Source organism: Rattus norvegicus, chromosome 1, assembly GCF_021556685.1.
Source record: "Rattus norvegicus strain SHRSP/BbbUtx chromosome 1, alternate assembly SHRSP_T2T, whole genome shotgun sequence".
Taxonomy (NCBI): Eukaryota; Metazoa; Chordata; class Mammalia; order Rodentia; family Muridae; genus Rattus; species Rattus norvegicus.
This window is the reverse complement of record NC_141534.1, coordinates 172320186-172345721: the sequence shown is the minus strand read 5'-3', so window position 1 is coordinate 172345721 and position 25536 is coordinate 172320186. Positions and strand designations below refer to the sequence as shown.

The window sequence follows — 25536 nt, the reverse complement described above, 5'->3', positions numbered from 1 at the left end:
GGGCATTTTTCTCTTTGGTGATGATAGGGTTTCAAGAATGCCCTTTTATTGTTAGAAGGTGAGCGGACTTGATGCTTAGGGGAAAATGGAGACTCTTCATCTTTCTGGACCCTGGAAGGAAGAAGCACACAGGCCCAGAGTGGTTTGGGGGTGCAGCAGCTGATGTTTATTGGGAACCAGTATCCCTATGCCAGATCTTAGGGGCCTTGCCCCCTGCATCTCTTGACTCAGCTTCATTCGTCGCTGTCGAACTCCGAGGACAGACCCTGCAGCAGGGGCAGGGACATGGAGTGCCGGTCGGGGTCCCCGGGGCCCCCACCCTGGGCTCCTGGTGGAGGGTTGCGGGGGCTGAAGAGCCAGTTGTCTGCTAGGGTTGGGGATAGTCACAGCTTGACTCATGCCCTGGTCTTCCTCCCTAGTCCCTCCCTCTGAATCTCTGTGCTACAACTCCCCATCCCGCCCACTTACCACAGCCATGCTTCCACCTCACCCTCCCCTTGGCTCCCATAGTCCTTCATGAAGGTCCTGTACAAACTCTGGGCTGCTGAACCCATTCCTCGGTTATATTCCCTGTACTCTCTCCCTCCAATGGTCTTTCCCATTCCTCATCTTCATTTCCCCTAGCAGTACCTGAAAGCATATAGGGGCCCCTCCGGAAGGGGTTTCGACCTTTATAGGAGAATCTGGTGGGTCTGCCTTCTGGCCCTTCTTGGGGAGGTGGTGTAGGTGGGGCTGGGACAGGTGGAGGTACGTCAGCAACTTCAGGGGTATCAGCAGGTACTGATGTGGGGGCCAGAGTTGATATGATGCTAAGGCTAGGTCTAACCCAGTTGGCTCCTTGGGGCAATGGGTCTTTGGTCAGAGATTTCTGTGGTCCCAGCACACCCTTGGGCTGCAGTGAAAACTTGAGGCAGGAGAAAGCAATAGGTAGTGACCGCTGTAACCGGAGCATCTGGGGTTCACGGGATGTAGGCAAAAGCCCTAGCTGCAGCCAGGTGCAGGTGAAGACCTGGTAGATGACATAGATGCTGTGGGTGCTTCGGAGCCAGGAAAGATTCTGCTGTAGGCTCACCTGCCCTGGTGGTAGCAGCAGGAAAGCAACTTTCTTGCGCAAGCCTCCCATATGTAGGCGAATCCTGCAGGGCTGCCCATCCAACATTCGCATTTCTTCATAAGCTATCTCAGCTCGGCCATTTGGTGAGTATTCCCGAGTGCAGTGGGCAAAGACACCCTCAGACCCTGCCTGTTCTAGAAGATTTGGTAGCAGCCCTACTGATTTCAGTGCCCTTCGGCCCTGCCGACCTGGCAAAGCCAGGCGGGTGTGGGCTGGACGGGACTGTTTGACTAGCACGCCCAGTAGATCATAGTAGGCTGCGTCCGACAGGAAAGGTACTGCCACTACATTGGACCCAAAACGCTCCTCGATGACCTGCAGGTGGCCAGTTTATAAGTCAGGGGCTGAGTTAAGGTCAGAGGTTAACTTGTGTTGTCTAAATTGACCTACCCACCATTGTTCACTGTTTAAATACATTGCTACAGTATACACAGATCCATTTCTTATTTCCCAGTTCCCTCCTGTAGAAGAATCTAATGTCTTATTTTGTGCCAAATTTTGGTAAATACTTGGATACATTAAAGAAAGAGACTTTGTCTTTATCTCATGTAACTTGGGCTAATAGAGGAGACAAAAATGTGAATAGTAGTTAAGTAAAATAATAGCAGGGTGTGACAAAGACAAGTAAGTGATTTAACAGCCTTTGTCTCTGATAGAAAGGTGGTTAAAGACATTTGGTAGGTGACAGTACTTGAGCTTTGGAGGAATTAACATGTTGGGCAATAGTCGTTCCTGGCAGAATGGACACCAGGGAAAATTCCTGAACCTTTAGGAACATTTAGGAGTACATCATTTCATATTACTTGCATTTAAAGAAGGAAGAGGAAAGGCATACAGGAAGTAGGATATGGAAAGTCACGTGTGTATGCCTTTCATAAGTAACTGTTTTATTTGGAGGCCAATGGGAAGCCACTTAAGGCCTGTGGTGGGAAGCTGGGACCAGGAAGAAGAGAGCTGATTTTTAATATGCATAAAGCAGGAAAGAGAAATAACTTAAGACTGTTGCAATAATAGCCAGCAAAACATGATTTTAGTTCCTGAACTAAATAATGGGAAAGAGTTAAGGTTACAGAATTGGTAGAACTTGGTCTCTTCATGGATGGGGGAAAAGGAATCTTCAAGGATTATGCCTAAGTGCTGGGTTATATGGGTAATATTAGTGAAAAATGGGTACACCGATGCAGGCTTATAATGCCCATCCTTTTGGGCGGGGGCAGTTATCTTTTACTTGCTTTCTACTCTAGCTACAAGGAATAGTTCTTTCCATGTTTGTGTGATGTCTAATCTTTGTATTGTTCCAATGTCTGTTTAGGGTTTCCAGTTCCTTTAGTTTTATTATTATTATTTTTGGGGTATTTGTGCTTGTGATCAGTTCTCTAGAGGACCTGGGAACCAGATCCTCTTCAGTAGTTAGTAACTTAGCTGTTACACTTTTGACCTGTTATAGATTTCATTGGCTGATCCTTCTGGCTCTCAGTCATGCTAGATTGCAAAGCCATACAGAAGTTCAAGTAATCTACCTTTTATCTCCCAGATCCCACATATCTGTGTTCTTACACTGAATTCACCCAATGACCCCTGAAGCTGCTCTGCTTTTATTTTGTAACATAAAGCAGTTTTGAAATGCTGGCCTGTTGCATTGAAAGAAAGAAATCAGGGCACTTAGAGGTGCCCTGTTCTCCTTGAAGTTACCACATTAATCCTGTGTATCAGTGCCTCAGTTATCACTGAGATAATATAAGGAGACTTTCCTTTTTTTCTTTTCTATAGTGGAATACCTCATTTATGATAATGTATTTTATCAAGTCTAGTATAAGTATAGACTTCAGCACCGTTGAAACCAATTATTCTTAATCTTGTAAAGACCCTTTCTCTTTTGTTTCTGCCTCCTTCACTTTTGTGGTTAGCATATTCCCAAGCAATGAGAGTTAATGCCATTAAGGTTGCTTCAAGTCTGGTGGATGCTGAGATGGTGGTTTAAGATGGGAAATACACATTTTTTTTTCTTTTTTCCCCTCTCATAGATTTTGGTTTTCATCTTAAATTTGTTGCTGTTCATTCACCCATTGTTCACTCATTCAGTTGTATTTTGTGGCTTTTATAAGTTGATTGCTACTGCCACTCTTATCTTAGATTTTTCCATCTTTTCCTACATAGAAACCACCTAAGACCCAGCCTGGCCATGCTTTGCCACTTTCTCCTTATCCCTCTCACTTTACCTACCTTATCCTTGATGAGGGCCCAAGTGGCATCTGCTTCATCCAGTGTTAGCAGATGGGGAGTACTGACCAACATGGTGGGGAGTGGGAGTGTTTGGGCAAAGTAGTGGCTGCTGCAGGAACCCCAAAGCTGCCCAGAGAGGTAAGGCCCACCTACCTTGGGCTGTGACCTACTCTAGCATGAGGTCACAGAGGCCCTGCTAGGTGATAGAGCCTTGGATACAGAGAGCACCGTAACTCTCCTAGCCTCATTGCAGCCAGTGGATCATAATATTTACAAATTTTTATTTCCTTTTTCCACTTCTATTACCCTTTGCCCTTTTATGTTTCCTTTATGCCCCTGCCCTGCCCTGTCCTTAAACAGCACAAAGATGCTCTCCTCTCTCATCTCTCTTCACCCACCTTTTCTTTCTTCTTACACAGTCTTGCCTCATGGTCTCATGTTCTTCTGCCTCAGCCTAGAGTGGTCATTATATTGCTTTGGGAGAGGAAAATGCAACACATTCTTTCTGTCCCAGTTTCTCATCTGTAGTTCTTGGTTTGAGTTCTTTAAGGAAATAGGATAGGACCACTCCTTTTTAACTACATCACTAGAGAAACTGCTGTCTAGTTAGTTGTGGATTACTTCTCTTTGAGGTTGCATTGGGGTCTAGAAGGACACAGAAGTATAGATCAAGACTTATACTGAAAAATACATAAACAACATCAACAAAAGCAACAAAATCCTAGGGATTCCCAACCTTTAAATTACCCGGGAAGATTTGAAAATTACTGATACCTGTCTCCTATTCTTACAAATTATGATCTAATTCATCTGGGAGGGTATGCCTGGGACTCCTAACTTCTAAAAGCTCCTAGACTGAAACCAGTTATTACTGAGTGGGATGTGGTGGAAAGCAGGTGTGTGTAGGAGGGTGTTAGGCTGAGCAGGCAATGTGGAGCATAAGATCTAAATGGAATTATGTTCCCTTAGTAACTGGCAGGAATTTTCAGGAAGCCAGAATTACCCAGGTAAACATGAAGATTTTCTTCTTTTGCTTCATGTTCCATTCCTGTCACAGGCCAATTTATGTGTAGTAGTTTCTCTCCCATTCTTGTTAATACTCTTCTCACTTGTGTCTTTGCTCAAAGAGCTCACCTAGTATTTTGTTAGAGAAGAATGATTCTTCAAAAAAATTACTTTAGAACTTTTTAGTAGTCATTTTCCCACTGCACACTTTGTCTTTACTGTTTCTGAGGTTACCCGGAGGTCTCCTATGTAGGGGGTGACCTGTTACAGCTTGACCTAGAGAGGAATGCTGTTCTGCAAAGCTGGTTATCTCAGAGCCAGCTTGAAGTGGTATGCGTCATGCTACACAGAAGGGTATAGTAGTGATGGGAAAGTGTTATCAAGAAAACTGTCCAAAAGGAAGTCTCTCAAGGGAAAGGCACGTCTCCTCAGACAGTATAATGCACGGAACCAGTGCATTAGTTCTTTGAGCAAATGCTGGACAGTAGTCATGGCCCTGTTCCAGGAGATGACTTAATGTCAGATATTTGTTGAACTCTTCAGTGCTAGGGTGTGGGTCCAATGCTAAATGTATTATCTTAGATGATCCCTTTAGATATTTCTTGTTTTTGTTTTGTGTTTGTTGCTGTAATCCAGAATGGCTCTGAACTCATGTAGCTGCAAGATGCCTGAATCTCACAGCAATCCTCCTGCCTCAGCCTTCTGAATGCTGGGATTACAGGTGTGCACCACTGCCAGCTTCTTTTCTGGAGTATGAGCTATTGTTTCATTTTATAGTGAAGAAAAGGCTGGGAAAAACTAATTAGCCAACAACACATAGTAACTAGTTAACTACAGATCTAGGGGTCCAGCTCTTAATATTGAACAGTAGCTCCTTTTGGTGGTGTTGCATTGCTCACCTCAGTGTGTAAGGAGAGAAATACATGTGGCTTAGTAAGAAGGAAGTGGATAGGGTGCAAGAGAAGCCACAACAGTCCAAGTGAGAAACCTCAGGTTTCTTTAGACAGCTAAAACCAACTTCCTTCTTTTTTGTGTCTATTTGGCAAGCCCCTCACAAATACCATCTTTGATATTAGGACTGTAATTTTTAATGTTTATGGGTGTTTTGCCTACATATCTGGCTGTGTATCGTGTGTGTGTGTGTGTGTGTGTGTGTGTGTGTGTGTTTGTTTGTGTGTGTGCATGCTTGGTGCAAGTGGAGGCTAGAAGAGATAATTGGATTCCTTGGACTGGAATCTGGAATTAGAGACAGTTGTGAGCTGCCATGTGGTTGTTGGGACTTGAACCCTCGTCCTCTGGAAGAGCAATCATTGCTTTTAATCACTGAATCATTCTCTCCATTCCTGAGCCAGCGTGTCACTGTGTTACTGAAGCTGGCCTCCCACTTGTGTACTTCTGACTTAATTGCTACATTCAAAGATGTATCCAAAGATGTATCCTTTGATTTTGGTTGACAAGGAAAAGAAATACAGTGCAGTGTAGTTGGTACTTCTGTTCCCCAAGAAAGCATTCTGATGAGCAACACTGAGGTGGAATAAGAGGCAGATAGACACAAGTAGGACAAAATTGTGTCCCTCTGCACCTCTGCAGTGTAAAAGTAGAGCTGACTGAGAAGCAAACACAGGTGACAAAGGGAGTCCAGAATGAGAAGACATGCATGAGGCCAGTGCAGGAATGGCTTATTGGTCATTAGGCAGCAGAAGTTCTAAGAATTTTGTTCAGGACATGGTGCAGAGGTTAGATTGGGTTCTAATAAACTACTCAATTGGAAGTCATCTTCTGTTCTTTTCCTGCCTTCCAATTCCCATGAATTTATAGGCTTCCTAAATTCTATGATGCTATACTTTAACTTTGAGTAAGTCTGTCTTTCCTTTTTGCTCAGAGTCTGGTGACTGAAAGATGCTCAAGGAAAACAGATGATAACCAAGTCATGAATTAGTTGGTGAGCCCTAGAGTCAGACTGTTTGGGTCATATCTTTCTGGGATTTGTTTCCCATGTGACACCATTCTGTGGTTATCTTTGGAAAGGCACTGATCGCCTTGAGGATATGAAAGAGTGATGTGGATGGAGATAGGAAATAAAGAAATAGGACTGTTTATGCAGAGAACATGGAATTCTCGTGGTGCATAAAGTAGCATGGACAGCAAAGATAAAGAGTGATAGAGATCCCTAATGGTCTCTTGCTTCAGACTGCAGGGATAACTATACAAACTCTGGATGCTTTACTTTAAACTTTTTGTCATAAATATGTAATAAAGCTGAGAATTTTTAAGTTTACAGAAAGGGAATAATATTTCATATGTTTAGGAGTGTCCCCATTGAAATTCAGGACAATGGCCTCTAGTCAAACCTGTCTACATTCTTTTCATCTAAATATGTGAACATTTACACTAAGTGAAATAATGGCTATAAATAGGATCATAATGGTTGGGGCCAAAGTTATGGAAAAGATGTTTCTACAGAGATTATTTATTTTGAAAGTATAGGTGATGGGCAGTGGGCATATAGTTAATTCTCAGGTTATTATGAAGAATGAGAATGAGTGTGTGCTGGCAAAGCTTTCTGAACATATCACACGATAGGTATGTATGGAAGATCATCAAAACACAAATGTGTTAGATTTTTGCCTTGAAGAAAAAGCGTTCTCAGCACACAGCTTTGGAACAGCAAACTGGGAGAACTGTGCACAGCTATGAGTTGAAGGTGCCTTATCTTCCCATGGTGGGATGGTAACAGACTCATGCTAATGAACATTGATTACACATGATTTCCCTTTCCATGTATCAGAGAAGAAAACGGTGTGTGTGTATGTATGTGTGACATGGGATTATCACACATGAATTCCTTTATATTTCTTTATAATAATGTAATAAATATCCTACTGCCATACGTGTTTGTTCATATCTCAGTTATTTTCTCAGACTAGATCAATCAAAGGGAAATCTCATAAGAGAAGTAAATGGATATTGTAGCTTGTGGTTCATCAGGTTCAGTATGTCTGTGTGTGTGCGCGCGCACACACACACACACACACACACACACACACACACACACACACACACAGAGGACCCAGAGCTGAATGAGGGTGTCTTCACTCTGTCATTCCCCACTTTATATTTTGAAACAGTTTCTCACTGAACCTGAGCCCACTGATTGGCTAGGGAGCTCCAGGGATCTGTCTCCTCCCAGTCCTCCTCTTCCTCAGTACTGGACTAACAGATTTGCACCTGGATTTTATGTGGATGCTGGGAATCTGAGTGGAGGTCATCATGCACGCAGGCAAAGAGCGTTTCCCAGTGCCATCTCCTCCAGCTCCAGGACTACTATTTTGTTAGCTTTTTACAAAAGCATTTTGTGGAAGACTTAAACTTACAACTGCATGAAAAAGATTAGTTTTGAGAATGACTGAACACATACACGATTGACTAGACTAGTGGTTCTCAGCCTAAGGGTCACAACCACTTTGGCAAACTTCTACCTTCAAAGATTATTTACATTATGATTCATAACAGTAGTAAAATTACAGAAATGAAAATAATTTTATGGTTAGAGATCACCACAACATGAGGTACTGTATTAAAGGGTTACAGTTTAGGAAGGTTGCTCTAGGTAGGACTAGAGCTCTCTTCACTGAGTCAGATTCAGTGTGATTTGAAATCATGCAGACATTTTGAGGTACTTTTTCCTTGTTTATAGGTGTCTATTGAGATCCCATTTAGCCCTAGAAATGACCAATGTCCTTCAGTTCTGGAGCTACCTCCTCTGTGTGGTGTCTCATGGTGCTTGGTCTGGCTCTTTGGGATGTGTTCTTGCTTCAGGTTTCCATAACTAACACCAATACTGTGGTTATGACTAAGTTTTCTCTGACCTTACAGATGTGACTCCCTGCCTATTATATATTACTCCTTCCATTGTCCAGTCATAACTGAAATTGGATTCCCCCATTGGGTAACACCATGCTGCTTCCTGTTTAATATTCTGCTGGGCAGCTGCAGCAGCATGAAATAGTCCCGTTTCATCATATTGCACTGGTATCACATGCTGTTAGTGACAATGAGCGAGACAGAGAGGAGTGCTGCTGGAGATTTTACATTATGGATGAGGGCACACAAAAGGGCAGGTTGACACATGATCATGACTTGACCCTTTAAATATCAGCTTCATCGTTATTATATCACTATTACTTATTATAGTTGGATTCCTGACTCCCAAAGTCCCAGCCTCAGAGAAAGAAGTTGTAGCTATTACTTTGGGGGTCTTTGTTGGAACTGAAGGAAGGTAAAGTAGTGATTACACATGAGACCAGGAAAATTCTTTGATTGGGAGTATCTTAAGTCCTATATGCTGGCTTAATTGGCCCTATAGGGTATATTTTTCAGATTCTTACAATGTGGAGTATAAGTTTCTATAAGATCTTTAGAACAGGCTGAAAATAGAATCTGGTTCCAGGGACAGACAGAGGTGTAACTTCAGACAAATACCTACACATCTAAGAAGCAGAGTGAGACTTGGGTTGAAGGGATAGGGTTGGACAGGAGAGGGAAATTCTCCAATAGACTAGATCTTAGAATCTCTACTAGTTCCTTCATCTCCTTATGTTCCCTGCATGGTAATGTTCAGCCCCTGCCTTTGCCTCCTTTCAAGTAATAGATATGGCTGTCTAGGCCAAAGTTTACAGGTGCCAATGATATGCACACTAAGGGTTCACCTTTGAGTGATCAAAGTTCTATGCATATATAGACAATATAACCCACATTCCCAGACTCCAAGTTTTGCTCCAAGGGCGTTCCCCTACCCAGTTTACGTCACGGTCCATTAAAACTGCTTTTTTCTGAATTTGACCATTTCTAAGAATCGGTCCCTGATCTGCTTGGTGCGGACCCCATAGATGAGGGGGTTGAGGGCAGGTGGCAGCAGCAAATAGATGATGGACAGAAGGATGTGCACAGGCTTTGGGACAGTGTGGTGACCAAAGCGGTGTGTGAGGAAGGAGAAGAGACCAGGTACATAGAAGGCCAGGATGACACAAATGTGAGAACTACATGTACCAAAGGCCTTTACTCGGGCCTCATGGGTAGGTACCCGAAGTACAGCATGGGCAACGAGCCCATAAGATCCAGCAATGCCCAGAATATCTACACCAGACACAGCCAGTGAAAGTGCTAGCCCATACATGTTGTTGACCCATGTGTTACCCATCACCAGCTCTACAACTGCCATGTGTGCACAGTAGGCGTGGTATATGATCTTGGTATGAAAGTGCTTAAATCGTACCACCAGCAGAGGGAAAGGCACTATAACAGCCACGACTTTCAGTGTCAGTGCCAAGACTGCATAGCCGACACGGGCTTTAGTAACCAAGATAGAGTAGTGTAGTGGACGCCCTACTGCCACAGCACGATCACAGGCCATGGCCAAAAGCACACCAGATTCCATAGCAGTCAGTGCATGGACAAAGAACATCTGGATGAGGCAGGCAGTATATTGCACAGGTTGGGGCCCAAGCCACAGCACAGCCAGCAACTCTGGGGCTATAGATGTGGCTAAGCCCAGGTCAGTAGCTGCCAGTGTGGCCAGGAGTAGAAACATGGGTTGGTGCAGTGTAGAGTCTATTCGGATCACTGTCAGAAGTGTTGTATTGCCTAGTAGGGCCAGCAGGTACATGAGCCCAAACACTAGGGTCAGCCAGGCCTGGCCATCTCCCAACCCTGGGATGCCAGTCAATATAAAGAAAGCTGGGCATTGAAAGGTAGAATTGGACTGTGAACCTTCTGCCATTCTGTAAGGATGAAGTTTGGGTCTCTTAGGGGTATTGTTCTTGATGAAGGAAGGACAAGAGGAGGAGAGATTCTAGGGATGTTACAGTGCCACAAACCCATCCATGGACTGGAATATTACAGGAGCATCATCTTTGCTTGAGACGGGTTGGATTGGTAATTATGGCCATGCCCATAATTAGGTCATGGGGTAATCTTTTGCCCCTAGTTATCCATGAGTGTTATAAGGAGAACAGAGGTGTAGAGAGCGGCGCGGCAAAACAAAGATGGCGCCGACATCCAGCCTTGTCTGGATATAAACGACTTACTGCGCATGTGCAGGCTTGTCCCCTTGCTAGGGCTCCCTCTAGTGGTGAACAGCGGTACTGCACATGTGCGGTTTATGCACCAGGTGTTAGTTGACCGTTAATATGCTAATGAGGTGATTCATTCTCCTGGAGGACAAGTAGTGGGGTGATCCAAGCCCCACCAATCCCTGAGAGATAATTAGCATACTGTTGTCTATATAAGCCGAGCGATTTTGCTGCTCGGAGTCCCTGTTCAAGAGAGCTGTAACACTGAGAAGAGCTGTAACACTAAGAAGAGCTGTAACACAGTAAAGGCTTGCTCGCAGAAGAATCCTGTTGCCACGCGTCGTTCTTGCTGGCGGGACATTGGGCGCGCGACACAGAGGCAGGGGTAGAAAGGAAAGGTTAAGGAAGTGGGTGACTGATGAGGTGGCTGCTACAGTCAAAGAGTCCTCCCATATGAGGTCATCTGAGGAGATAGAGCTGAGATGACTGCCTTCTCCCTCAAAGTCCATGGACAGTCTTGTTCTCTGTATTTGGGGAGAAAACTGATGTGGAGTGAGGACCATGTTATCTCATCTTGACTGTTTTGGGGAGGGTCCTTGAACCTCTATGATTTTGATTCTATAATAGGGCTAAACACAGTGATGTTAAGTATTTACTTCAATTAATCATTAGGACACTAATACACCAGGAAGCAAAGAGGAGGCAGTATAGAAAGACAGGGAGAAACTATACCGGCACAAGTAGGATCTTAGTGAAGCTGGGAACCTGAAATGATAGGAGAAATTTGGTAGGCTCAAGGGGTGCTTACATTATTCTGCATTTGGTGCTGAAGTTGTAATCTTGAACATCAGGCGGAGAGAAGTTGTGAGCAGGGAGCAATGGAGAGAGAGAGATGGCAGCAAAAAAAGAAACATTTCTTGTTGGTATCCTTTCATTCTTCCGGATTTGGAAGGGGGCTCCACTGGAGTCTTATTCCTGGACTACCTCAGAGGTAAGGCAACTGAAGGAGGAATGATAAGAATCCCAGAGTTCTGAGTATATGAAGAAACACCTCTGACGGAGGAGGCACAGTGAGTAGATGGAGTCCTTGCAAGCATCTAACCCCGGCAGAAGCTTAAATGTTGAGTGAAGACAAAACCAGTGGAAGACTTGACTAGGGAGTGACCCTGAGCACCGAGTGCTGGCAGTCTCCCTTCACATTGATCAGTGCCTCTTGGGACATTTCTGCACTGCATCCCTCAGGGCCCTTGTCTCTTCCACCTGTGCCACATTAACTCTTCTTTGTATCCTTGCTCATTGCTCACAGTCTCAGCGTGTTCAGTAAGGAGAAAGGAAAGGAGACATGGAAGGAAAACCTTGGGAAAAAAAATCTGAGAATGAGGAACACTTCCTCTGGAAAGCCTTTGAGGCTGGAGAGAACTTGTGTCATTCTGTAATGGCATCTGCTTCACTCTAATAAACTATTTGTCTCTCCTCACCCACGTAGAAGTGCAGTGCAAGCATTGCTTCTGCTTAACCACATTGTCTTCACATCTTCATATTGTCTAGCATGCATGTTCAGGTTATGAGTGAACATTTATGACTTAACTGTGAGCAAATCTGTTAACCTCAAAGTCTAGGATGACAGGTACACTTGTTACAGTTTTAGGAGTTAGGTATCCATGGAGACTATCTGTTAATCATCATCAACCAGAACAATACTGAATGCAGTTCTTTTCAGTTCTTTTTTTTTTTAACTGTAAAAAGGCATCCTTAAAATGACCACAGTATGCAAAAATCACAGTGAAAACCAGTGGATTATTGGAAAAATGAAAATAAAAATACAGCATCCCAAAATATCAGTGACTCATATAAAAAATGGTAGGAATGGGGACCAAGGAGTTAGCTCATTGGATAAAGTACTTGCCACACAGGTGTGAAGACTGAGTTTGGATCCTTGGCACCTACATAAAATCCAAGTGGATGTGGTGGGCCACCTGAATTCCCAGCAATTAGGACACAAAAACAGGAGGTCCCTGGACCAAGTTAGCTAGCCTAGGGTATGTCTAGATCTAGTAAGAGACCCTGCTTCCATAGTAAATGGAGAACAGTTGAGGGTGTCAACCTCTGGCCTCCACATGTGTACACCATACACATGCAAAAAAACCTAAAAATCCCACAGTACAATTGTTTTAGGTATTATGTGGTTAGAAAGTATGCAGATACTACACTTTATCCAGAGAAAAAACATGAGTTTCATAGAAGGCTTGTCAAAACTGTGTTGAAAGTTATAGGGAAGCTGAGGTATCTGTGAGAAGTTTGAAGTGCATGCGGAGTTTTTGTGCTCAGCCAAGATCTATGCCAGGGTTTCCAATCTCGGCCTGTGCCTGAACAGAACACACCCAGACAACCTGGTTCCACGTGGAGAGCTTTAATGAGAGAAAAAGGGTAGAGGAGAGGAAAGGCAGCCGACCATAGGCACGTGGAGGGAAGCACAGAGGGGGCAAGAGCAGTGAAGAAGAAAGAGCAAGAGGGGTAAGAGGGGAGTAAGAGAGGGGTAAGGGAAGGAGGAGGGGGCAAGCAGCCCCTTATATAGTCAGGCACAGCTGGCTGTTGCTAGGCGACTGTGAGGCGGAGCATACCTGACTGCTGCCAGGTAGCTGTGGGGGTGGAACTTAGACAGAATCCCAACAATCTAGGTGAAGTTTTCTGTGGCTATCTAGTCTCCAAAATGCAGAATCATTTATAAGTATAAAGCTCATGGCTCAGTTTCCTAATGTGTCAGCTGTGTTTGGACAAATTTGCATTTCAAAAACAGCACTATAGCAGAACTGACTGAACCCTTTTTGTTCCTGGTCCTTTGCTACATGGAGGAAGATGCAGGGACCATAACAAGACCTGTTGCTCTCCAGGAGTTTATACGCTCATACACCCAATGATATACAGGGTTGTTGGAGGCCTACTAAGCCAGCTGCACTAACCAAGGTCAGTACTTGATACAGTGGCCACACAGAAGAAGCCTCTTATTCTTCCTGGGGGCATCTGAAAATGAGTGAACATTTATGACTTTCAACTGTGAGCAAATCCTATTGTGTTTCCTGTGTGCATGTACTGATCTAGGCCCTCATCTCCAAACAGATTTTAAAGTGAGTGTGATTTTTTTCTCTCTTTTAAATAAAACCAAACAAAAACAAACACAAACAAACAAACAAACACCCTAAGGCACAAGAGAAAATAACCTGCCAATAGTCACAACCAACAATTAATACACAAACTCAAGTAGTTTGACTTTAGTGTACTTGCACTTAGCCACCACTAAGTACTTCAGTTGAAATTTGGCTTGTGGATAAAAGTTTAGTAGAATAGCTAGGGGCAATAGATACTTGTTCCAGGGACAGATAATTCAGGGGGCTTTGGTTTTGGGTGGGCGGTTGCAGTTTGATGCAATCCACTCCTGGAAGAAGTGGCATGCTTGAGGAAGGAGGGGGAATGCTCAGGAACTGTACAAGGACAGCTATGCAGGGAGTTGGAGAAAAATGCTTTTGGCTTCAAGAGACTCAGAGGTTTTTGCCTGTCCATTCGCGAAGGCTTGATAAAAGCACAGATCTCTTAGATCCAACAATCTAGACTTGAGGTAATTGGGCTCTTGGAAACCTGCTGAATTTGAGTTTACAAGGAGGTTTGTTTCTAGAAAATTCTCTTGCTGAGAATTCTAGGTATTCTAGACTCTAGATCATATTTATAGAAGTTCTCTGGGTGCATGTTGGGGTCACCTGACAAGATGGAAATGGAAATTTGACAATATGTCCATGACTACTATGTTAGGGCCTGCTTCCCATAGGAGGATGTGAAACCTCGCACGTTTGTGGGAAGTGGCAGGGAAGAAGTATTGGGAGCACCAGTGTCATTGTACTCACAGATAGCATTAAAGAAATGAGATGTTAAACACATTGGGTTGTCTTTTCAAAGGAGAAGATACACAACCTGTTTCCTGCCTAGAGGGCTTGGGATGGAAGTGACTAATGGCCTAGATAACCCCTGGGCCATGCCATATCTGGCTCCCAAAGCTCCCACAACCCAGATGGAGTTGGCTAATAGTCTAGAATGACCTCTGTACTGCCTTTATGGCCAAGGGCTCTCCCAAGCTTCCACAAGCAGGACCAGAGGTGGCTAATAACCTAGGTAACTTCTGTGCTATCTCTATGACTGAGACCACACCGGATCCTCCCCTAGTCCCTTAAGGTAACACATGCAGCCTATCTTTAGAATCCATGTTCCTGGAAGAAGTGGCATGTTCTTTAAGAAGAGTTTCTATGTAATTTATGCCTCCTCGTGCACACAAGATTGTGTTACACCAGGAAAGTTTCCCCAAAACTGTACTATACTTAAACATATCTAAAGCAAACAGTCTGGTATCAGACTCTAGAAGTTTTAACCAATACTGGCTACTGAGTTGTGTTGAGCAGGATTTTCTTCTTGCCTTACACAGATTGTTACTCCAGCCTTGGTGTTTGCCGAGACCCCTGAGGAGAAGACATTGAACCCCTCAGTTGCTTCAGGACTGGCATAGAAAAATGATGGGGAGGCTCTGTTTGAGATTGACTCTGACTTTCTCACTTAGACTAGTATAGCTTCCACCATCATTTTCCATAGACAGCATTGTCAGATATCAGCATGATTCCATGTGGACCTCTTCTGTGTTTGTTTGTTTACTTTCAATGGTCTGTAAACACAACACACGTTATTCATTTATACAGTAGATTACATTTCAGAAAACCGTGGATTTAGTGGTGCCACTCAACACTGAATCCCCTTACAGGGTCCTACGTAATTCTGAAATACCAAACCACAACTACCAGGTCAGTCTGAGACGCCTGCAGACCTAGCAGCATTACAGTAGTTGAGGCTCCATCTTCCCTGAATATGAGGAGAAAGGACCCTGTAAGGTTGGGTGACATTACCATATGGAAATGTGGAAAGATCATGGAATCACCTCATCCATTCTGTCTTCTAGCATCAATCACCCTGCCATCTCCAGCTTTCTAACCCTTGCATGCGAAGGTCTTTAAAATAGTCTCTAAACCATGGGGCACTTTTCTCTACTCCTTGGAGTAGTAGATGTGCTTGAATGGAGGGCATTGATTTGTGACAGGAATTATTTTTTCTCCATCTTCCTTATAGTGGGATCTTGTGGAACTTGAGTTGTGTTAGGACTGTAGAATAGGTCATGTCTAGTATGAATGTGTGTGTGTGTGTGTGTGTGTGTGTGTTTGTATATATTTTATGTATGTATTTTTTACCTCACTGGAGGTTTGAAATTAGGGCTCATACATGCTCTAGGCAAGTTACCTACCATTGAGCTACATTCCTAGTCCCTTACTATTTTTTTTTTTGGAGATATTAACTCAGTAATTTACCCAACTAGTACTGGAATTCACTACATAACGTTAGCTGGCCTCTGACTAATGATCCTACTGCCTCAGATTCTGAGATTACTGGTGTGTGCTACCACAACCTGCCATGTCAAGTTTAGCAGATAATACTTGTGTGTATTATCTGCTCTCCCTATATAGTTTTTTTCCTATGCAATATAGTTGTCCTTTCTAATTATAGAATTCTGAGACTGACACCATCTTTGATCCTATTTAGCTAGTGACTAGAATTCTCCTCCTGCATGCTGATGTCATAGTCTCCTGGTTCACACGGAGATTGTGAGACTGGGTTAGGGCACAAAGGAACCCCTTTAACATACAGAATATTTTTTCTTTCTAGGAGAGGCATGGAAGAGGTTTATTTATTTATTTATTTACTTATTTATACTATTATTAGCTGAAAACATAGACATTTATGGGGTGTTTCTCTAAAAGCTTACAGGACTGTGAGATAGAGATGCCTGTTGTTTAAGCCACGCAGTCTGTGGTACTTTATCACTGCAGCCTGGATATACACTCAAAGAGCCACCCAGACCATCTCTATAGGACCTTATGTGTCTGAGATTCCTGTCTTTGCTGGAGCATGTCCTTTTTACGTCTTATGCCTATTCTGGAATATTGTAGTGGTCTCATCCTCTTGTCTCTAGTATGTTTTTGTATTTTATTTTTTAAAAAATCATACTTTTATCTTAGAAGTGGCCAACATTATAAATGTAAAAAGAAAGAATATATACACATATTCTTAAGCCCCAAATTGTCAGTTGTTGACTTTTTTTTATCCAACTTGCTTTTAGATATTTTTAATACAGGTAATAACGATTATAGATACTAAAGTCTTTTTTAACTCTTATAATGACCTGTTCTCTCATGTTAAAACAATTATTAATCTTTAATGCTTTTCTTTGTTGGTGCTTTTATATACTTGTGTGAAGTAATTCCTATTATATGTAGAAATTATGGTTTTGAGTGATGATTATACAAATAAGCAGATTTTTATCATCCATTTAAATCACTATAGAGCTTTATAGCTTATGAGCACACCAAATATGAAAATTAAAATGTATTTAAAATTGCTACTGGCTGTTTTGCTATGTTTACTATTATTGACAATGTTGCATACATCTGTATAAAGGGAGATGTGAAAATTTCATGTCTTTCTCTAGAGCATATCTATTTATATGGAGTTGTAAATTTTAAGATATGCACATTTCTTCTTTAGCAGAGTACTATAAAATTGTTCTCAAAATTGTTGTTCTAATTTGGCTTCTCCTTAGCAATTTATGCAAGATCTTATTTTTTAAACACTGTTGACAACTATATATTAGACTGATATTTTTATGACTGTGACTGATAGATAATATTACCTTGTTTTAATATACTTTTTATATGCCTTTACTGGTTATTTATGGTTTCTCTATTGGAAATCTCCCAGTCATTTCTTTGGTCTGTTTTTCTAGCCAGCTGTTTTCCTGGCTGCATAAATATGTAGATAGCTGTAAGTATTCTAGACAGCAACTCTTTATTTTACATTAGAAGTATAACGTGCCAGTCTGATGTCTTTTAATTTTATTTGTGGTCTCATTTATCTTGAAGGAAATTTAAATTTTAATAAGAACATGTCTAGGACATACGATTTTTGTATGTGGTTTATTATATGTTTCCTCCCCTGAGGTTGTAAAGACCCTGCTCTTCACTCTCAACAATGCTCAGGTCATGAGATGTCAAACCCTTCCTATGAGTCAGGTTTAAACTAAGCATTTGTACGTCTATCATCTTAGCGTGCAGCTAGATGCTATTATTTCTACATTATGTCTGATATGACTGACGAATGAGTAGCTTACTGATAACACCCAAACATCTAATGAATCTGAATTTAAATTCAGGTCAGTATGAGTCCAGAATGGATTCTCTTAATGACAGCATGCTTCAGGGTTATGTGAACTTAATAACACGAAATCAGCTTGGGCCTCATCATGTGTTCCTGGAGTAATCTCATTTCTCCTCAGCTCGCACTTCCTTTCCTCAGAACAACACCCTGTTTGAGATTGAAGGAGCAGCTCCAAATGCTTTGCTTGAAATCAGTAGGCAAATAAATGCCTTTTCTTTTGTCCTCTGTATTTACTTAACTATCCTCATGTCCGTTCAAATTATATTTAAAGAATCTTCTACATTATGGTTCCTGTCTATGAGAGACCCGCACTTTCTCCCTGCGCTCTGGAGTTCTCTTTTGAATTTGATGAAATTTTCCCCGTCAAAAGCACACAGATGTATCTTTCAGCTTTTTTTTTTTTTTTTGGTTCTTTTTTTCGGAGCTGGGGACCGAACCCAGGGCTTTGCGCTTCCTAGGCAAGCGCTCTACCACTGAGCTAAATCCCCAACCCCCAGCTTTTCTGAAGATTCATTCAGTACCCCCAGTTCCATGTCTAGCATCTCATCTCACCTCCTTTCCTTGAGTACTGAACAGTTTTAGACATTCCATGGAACTGGCTGTCCTGAAAACATGGAGGTCAGTGCTGGGCAAGAGTCTTTGAAAATGTCAATTTTCTCCATTTTCACATTACTCAAATATATTTTTTTCCTGTCTTCGTCTTCCACTCCTACATGGGCCAGGCTGTCCTTTTCCAGTTCTGACTGGTGGGTACAGAGTCACAGAGCTGTGTGGTGCCTGAGGACAGGCAGTCCTTGAGTCCCTCAGCTACCCTCCTCTAGCTGTGATTGCTTTGGTGTTGAATCTTCCATCACAGAATCTTCCCACTTCCTTTTCTTCTGATTGCCATGAGAGTCATGAAAATAAGATTGTGTTTGCCTCAGTTGAAAATCTCTTATTGTCCAATCATAACTGTATCCAAGCTGCCCTCCAGCCACGCTCCTGCTGTTCAGTGTTTCCTTTTATTTTGCTAGGTTATTTGCTTTTAAATCATCCAAATATATTTAGGAATGTTTATTTGTTGTCTCCTCTTAACACAGATTTCACAACTACTTATTAAATAAAAATAAAGGCATATAAAGACCAAAATAATAGCAATCTCTGTCCATCTTGTCCTTGTATGAGCAGCTCCTCCATGCCTGATGCTTTCATTAATGTCTGACACACCCTCCTCTTAGTCTGTGACTATTAATGACGTCGTCTTTATAGACGGCACTACTCTTACATACTTGAAAAGAACACATTTCAGATCTTCTTCAGGTCTACAGATATAGCTATTTTTTTTCTTTTTTGAGGAGAGCTTTTTTACTTTATTTCAAAGAGAAGAAGCCTTTATGTGGTAAGAAAATACAAGATAGATCTGTTTTCTCTTTCTATGAAACACTGCTGCTCAAACAGCGAGTGAATTGTTTCAGTTCATGGCTTGAAGTCCCTCCACACTCGAGTGGATATGGACGGTCCTGGCTGCAGAAACTTAGGCCTGTTAGTGCACGGGGCAAGAAAGTTCCCTAACCAGCAGTTGTAGAAAACCCCACTTCCATATATTACATCCTAGCACATCTCTAAAATAGAGTTGGGCAAACATTTTCCCAGTAGATTTATATATAATATATACACATTGTGCATAATCCTTTATTCACGTGTTGTTCAGAATTTTTTGTTTTAACTTGAGTATTTCTTATTTACATTTCGAGTGTTATTCCCTTTCCCCGTTTCCGGCCAAACAACCCCCTAATCCCTCCCCCTCCCCTTCTTTATGGGTGTTCCCCTCCCCATCCTACCCCCATTGCCGCCCTCCCCCCAACAATCACGTTCACTGGGGGTTCAGTCTTAGCAGGACCAAGGGCTTCCCCTTCCACTGGTGATCTTACTAGAATATTCATTGCTGCCTATGAGGTCAGAGTCCAGGGTCAGTCCATGTATAGTCTTTAGGTAGTGGCTTAGTCCCTGGAAGCTCTGGTTGCTTGGCATTGTTGTTCATAAGGGGTCTCGAGCTCCTTCAAGCTCTTCGAGTTCTTTCTCTGATTCCTCCAACGGGGGTCCCGTTCTCAGTTCAGTGGTTTGCTGCTGGCATTCGCCTCTGTATTTGCTGTACTCTGGCTGTGTCTCTCAGGAGCGATCTATATCCGGCTCCTGTCGGCCTGTACTTCTTTGCTTCATCCATCTTGTCTAATTGGATGGCTGTATATGTATGGGCCATATGTGGGGTAGGCTCTGAATGGGTGTTCCTTCTGTGTCTGTTTTAATCTTTGCCTCTCTATTCCCTGCCAAGGGTATTCTTGTTCCCCTTTTAGAGAAGGAGTGAAGCATTCACATTTTGGTCATCGGTCTTGAGTTTCATTTGTTCTAGGCATCTAGGGTAATTCAAGCATTTGGGCTAATAGCCACTTATCAATGAATGCATACCATGTGTGTTTTTCTGTGATTGGGTTAGCTCACTCAGGATGATATTTTCCAGTTCCAACCATTTGCCTACGAATTTCATAAAGTCATTGTTTTTGATAGCTGAGTAATATTCCATTGTGTAGATGTACCACATTTTCTGTATCCATTCCTCTGTTGAAGGGCATCTGGGTTCTTTCCAGCTTCTGGCTATTATAAATAAGGCTGCTATGAACATAGTGGAGCATGTGTCTTTTTTATATGTTGGGGCATCTTTTGGGTATATGCCCAAGAGAGGTATAGCTGGATCCTCAGGCAGTTCAATGTCCAATTTTCTGAGGAACCTCAAGACTGATTTCCAGAATGGTTTTACCAGTCTGCAATCCCACCAACAATGGAGGAGTGTTCCTCTTTCTCCGCATCCTCGCCAGCATCTGCTGTCACCTGAGTTTTTGATCTTAGCCATTTTCACTGGTGTGAGGTGAAATCTCAGGGTCGTTTTGATTTGCATTTCCCTTATGACTGTTGTTCAGATTTTTAAAAGATGTACACATTTATCACAAAATCGTAATGAAGACTGGACAGTGTTTTGCTCATTCTGGGAATATGAAACTCAGTGACCACAGCCCTGGAAGCCACCAGAGACTGTGGTAATCCCTTCTGCACAGTCATATTCTTGCAGTAAGTCTGACAAAACTGCTTTTCCACAACAGAGGGGGAAGTAACATGAAAGAATACCTTACTCATCTTAGCAAATGAAATACAAGAAGGATCTTCACATCAAAGCCCACAAACACCCATTACTTCATTACCAATAAAGCTACAATGAAGGACACACATTTTGTTGCCTGATTTTGTTGAGTCAACAGACCTATTATGCTTTAAATTTATGTTTGCCTGTACGTGTACATACACCATCTAGAGGCCCCCTGAGATGAGTTACAAGCATCTGCGAGCCTCCATGTGGGTGCTAGGAGTCAAACACAGGTCCTCTGCAAGAGCAATAAGAGCCCTTAATCACTGAGCTGTTTCTCCACACCCCCATTTCTGTTCTTAATGATATTATTTTCTGCCTATGTTTACTTCAACTAAGTTTTAATATAGCTTTCCTAACAAGTACAAAATTTTAGCTTCTTGTGATTGGGTGCTTAGACAACTGATCTGGAACCTTTTCTTTTCTAACGTAGGTTTGCAGTGCTACAAGAGTTCTCTTAGAACATTTAGCTATGGCCCCACACATTTTTCTGTGTTATTTTTTGTCTTTATTTATTCAGTCTTTGTGTGTATACAGAGGGATGGATAGCTGGGTCCTGTAGTTGATTACTTTCTGATGACGTCCATGTTTACACCAGTTTATTCTTCCACCAGGAAGAAACAAAGAGCCCATTCTCCATTCTTCCACATCCTCTCCAGTGCTTGCTGGTGTTCATTCTGATTGGGGTGAGGTGATCTCAAAATAGCTTTAAATTGGTCATTTGTATTTCCTCTTTTGAGAACTTAGAGATCTATCTGCCTCTGCCTCCCAAGTGCTAGGATCAAAGGTATGCCTCACCACCACCCAGCTGCAGGGTTTTTTTCTTTTCCTTTTTTTGAGACAGGTTCTCATATAACCCAGGCTAGCCTTGATCTTTAAATTCATATTGTAACCAAAGGCTGGCCTTGAATTCCTGATTCTTCTCATTCTCCTGAATTGCCAGTATGCTTTTGCATTGGGATCCATAATAAATATTCCTTTCAAATAGTTTCTCTCAGTTATATGTTGTCACATTAACAAAGAGCCAAGGCATATAGGTGGTAACTGATAAAATACTATGAACTGCCTATCTCCGTGTGTGTGTGTGTGTGTGTGTGTGTGTGTGTATGTTTGTCTGTGTGTGTGTATGTTTGTCTGTGTGTGTATGTGTGTGTGTTTGTCTGTGTGTGTATGTGTGTGTGTATGTGTGTGTGTATGTGTGTGTGTATGTGTGTGTATGTTTGTCTGTGTATGTGTGTGTGTATGTTTGTCTATGTGTGTATGTGTGTGTATGTTTGTCTGTGTGTGTGTGTGTATGTGTGTGTGTGTGTATGTGTGTGTATGTTTGTCTGTGTGTGTATGTGTGTGTGTGTATGTGTGTGTATGTTTGTCTGTGTGTGTATGTGTGTGTATGTTTGTCTGTGTGTGTGTGTTTGTCTGTGTGTGTGTGTGTTTGTCTGTGTGTGTATGTGTGTGTGTGTATGTGTGTGTATGTTTGTGTGTGTGTGTGTTTGTCTGTGTGTGTATGTGTGTGTGTGTTTGTCTGTGTGTGTTTGTCTGTGTGTGTGTGTGTGTATGTGTGTGTGTGTATGTTTGTCTGTGTATGTGTGTGTGTATGTTTGTCTATGTGTGTATGTTTGTCTGTGTGTGTGTGTGTGTGTGTGCATGTTCGAGTATGTAGGTGTGCGTGTGGATGTGTGCATGTTCGAGTATGTAGGTGTGCGTGTGGATGTGTGCATGTGGAGGCTTGAGGTTGACATTGGTGTCTTCCTTGATCACTCTCCATCTTACGTACTGAGGCAGGGTCTCTTGTTCAACCCCAGTTTAGTTAGTCTCACCTCAAGTGTTGGGATCACACACACACACCACTTTTCTTGTACTGCAATTCTATGCAATATATTCTAGGTATTAACCCCTCCCCCCCAGTTTCATGTATAGTTAGGAAAGATTTTTTTCATCTGCCCATTATTTAAAATAAAATTTGTGTGTGATTGTACAGGCACGCCAAGGAGTGTGTGTGTGTGTGTGTGTATGTGTGTGTATGTGTGTGTATGTGTGTGTGTATGTGTGTGTGTATGTGTGTGTATGTTTGTCTGTGTGTGTGTTTGTCTGTGTGTGTATGTGTGTGTGTTTGTGTGTGTATGTGTGTGTGTATGTGTGTGTATGTTTGTGTGTGTGTATGTGTGTGTGTATGTGTGTGTATGTTTGTCTGTGTATGTGTGTGTGTATGTGTGTGTGTGTATGTGTGTGTGTATGTGTGTGTATGTTTGTCTGTGTATGTGTGTGTATGTGTGTGTGTGTGTCTGTGTGTGTGTGTGTGTGTGTGTGTGTGTGTGTGTGTGTGTGGGGTCAGAAGGCAACCTCAGGCATTGGACCCACCCTGCGCCTTGTTTGGGACAGCATCTCTTGTTCTCTGTTGCACATGCCAGGCTAAATCCCAAGCATCAGTTAGTTCTTCTGTTTCACCTCACCTCTCACTGTTAGTGAGTCCTGGGGTAGAAAATGAGATCGTCAGATCGTGCGTGGCACAGACTTTGCCCTGTCCCCCTTTTCTCTGTCCTTCAGTCCTTCAGGCTCTCTTTTCCCTCTGGGGAAGATTTCTGGGCAGAATCTTTTAATCGTAATGTAGTACATTTGTCATCTCTTGAGATTTTATGTGCTGTCCAGATTTCAATTGCTATGGGTATGTGCCAAGAAATGGAGTTTCTGGGTCATATAGTAATTTTATGTTTTGAGGAACCAGTATAGTGGGTCATATAGTAATTTTATGTTTTGAGGAGTTGGCATGCTGATTCCAGAGCAGTTGCGCCATTTGGGATTGGCATTAACAAAGCATAGTCTCTAACACCCTGGCCAGAACTTGTTATTTTCTGTTCTTTTAATCTTAACTTGAATTTTTAATAGTAGGTCTCCTAATGAGTACACAGTGGTGTCTCCATGTAGTTTTGATTTGCATTTCCCTGGTAATGATCATGAACTTGTACATTTTGCTTTTAATGGTGCGAGAATTTTAATCAGATTTTTCCTTAGTTCTGTCCTTTTTCTTTGAGATTACTTCGAGGTATTGGCCCTCCAGGGTTATTTCCTAATTAGTTGGGGACTGAGTTTATGACTGAGTCTGAGCACTTTTATGTATTCAGTTTTAGGATTTTATATTTTTCCCTTGATGAACTATTTAGTTCATTCTCAGCCTCTATTTTTTTTAAATCTGAAAATGGATATAATGATAGTGCCTTTTATCATTGGGTTATTTTGAGAATCAAATGATACAATCTGTGGTTAAAAACTCAAAGTAATGACAGGGATATAGTAAACGGTTATCACACCTGAGTGTGACTATGTTATTTTGTTGTTAGGATGTCCAATACTGCTCTTACGTTGTGTCTTTTTCTTTCTTTTTGCTGTTACCAATTATCCATGGAGATAGTGTTCCTGGTGGCACCAGTGAAAAGGTTTTCATTTCCCCTGAGGTTTGCTGGATGCATGCTCCATGATCCCAAGGGTGACACTGATAGCGGCCTCCAGGAGAGGGGTGCCCACGGCTTCTCAGTGTCTGGCTATAAAGGTCCTGCCCAGACTAGGAGCAGTGATACCCACACAAGCCAACATGATCAGCATGCAGACTTTTTCCCTATTGCTCCTGTCTTCTCAGAATGAGTCGTTCTTTAGCTTTTCTCAGTCCCTCAGCTGATACTGTGATGTAATAGGTGAGTGGAAGAACACTGGTGGCAAAAGGAGGAATAGGCAGGGATGAGTGTATCTTCAAAGATTGAGGCCAGGAGGGGAAGTGCATGGGGGAGAAAGTAAAGGAGTTAAATAAATAACGTGTGTGATAATGCCTTTTATCACACTACATCAGAATAGATGGGGAGACATCACTGGAGCTTACGGCGGACACAGAGGGAGGTAGAAATGAGAGTCCGACGAGGGGACTGGCAAGCCCCAGGAGGATGTGGTGAGGAGTCAGCTCTTGATAAAGATTTGAAGGTCTGGGATCGGACTGTCGGAGGAAAAGGATGCCAGAGGAGTCCTCATAGAAATAACTTAGGTTTTGACCATTGTCTCCTTTTGGTGGAATAAGATACTAGATAAATAGTAAATATTAATTTGCCAGTTTCATATGTTTTTATTCAAATATTTCTTAAATGCTAGCATGACTGACTCTTAGTGCTGTGAATGCCTATCCTAAGGTGAGGAGAATTCCTTACTTTTTGTTTTATTTATTTTTGTTATTTGTATGTGAGTGGTACATAGGTGTCATGGATGCTGCATGCATGGAGATCAGAGGACAGATCTGGGAGTTGGTTCTCTCTTGTGAGTCCTGCGGATCTAAATCAGGTCCTGAGGCTTGTGTGGCCAGACTCTTACCACTACGCCATGGCATTAGCTCCAGTGAGAACTGTTCAGGACATTTTTTCTTGGTAATCTGGGAGTCTGGTTTACTCAGCTTTTAAACTCATCCTGTCCACTGTCTTGCATTTTATTTTGGAGAGCAGATTTAGACTCTGGGAGAGAGGTTGCTTATGGAGCTGTCACCATTTTGGTACATCTCAAGAGCACAGAGATGGTCATCGCACACGACACACTGGGTCATTCCAGTTTGAACACAATCCCCAAAATACTTATAGAGAGGGAAACCAGTAGGTAGGGTGGGCATTTTTCTTGAACAG

The 25536-nt window shown here is 42.4% G+C and overlaps 2 protein-coding genes across 6 annotated transcripts; both read right to left on the bottom strand.

Annotated features, from left to right (window-relative positions):
- Window positions 1–5: 5 nt before the first annotated feature.
- Window positions 6–7225, bottom strand: C1h11orf42 (similar to human chromosome 11 open reading frame 42). Of its 5 annotated transcripts, none has more exons than NM_001432260.1 (3): window positions 3338–3469; window positions 631–1429; window positions 6–367 (listed from the first exon to the last, which is right to left on the bottom strand). In NM_001432260.1, exons 1-3 carry the CDS (start codon window positions 3407–3409, stop codon window positions 234–236), a joined length of 1005 nt encoding a protein of 334 aa, NP_001419189.1. In that variant the 5' UTR covers window positions 3410–3469; the 3' UTR covers window positions 6–233. The 5 variants fall into 5 exon arrangements, with proteins under 5 accessions (NP_001419189.1, NP_001419188.1, NP_001419191.1 ...); NM_001432259.1 differs by having other exon boundaries at window positions 6–266; NM_001432262.1 differs by having other exon boundaries at window positions 631–1009.
- Window positions 7226–9158: 1933 nt separating this feature from the next.
- Window positions 9159–10148, bottom strand: Or52w1 (olfactory receptor family 52 subfamily W member 1). The gene is given in 1 exon segment (NM_001401676.1): window positions 9159–10148. A coding segment is annotated over 1 exon segment (963 nt). The 5' UTR covers window positions 10122–10148.
- Window positions 10149–25536: the final 15388 nt, after the last annotated feature.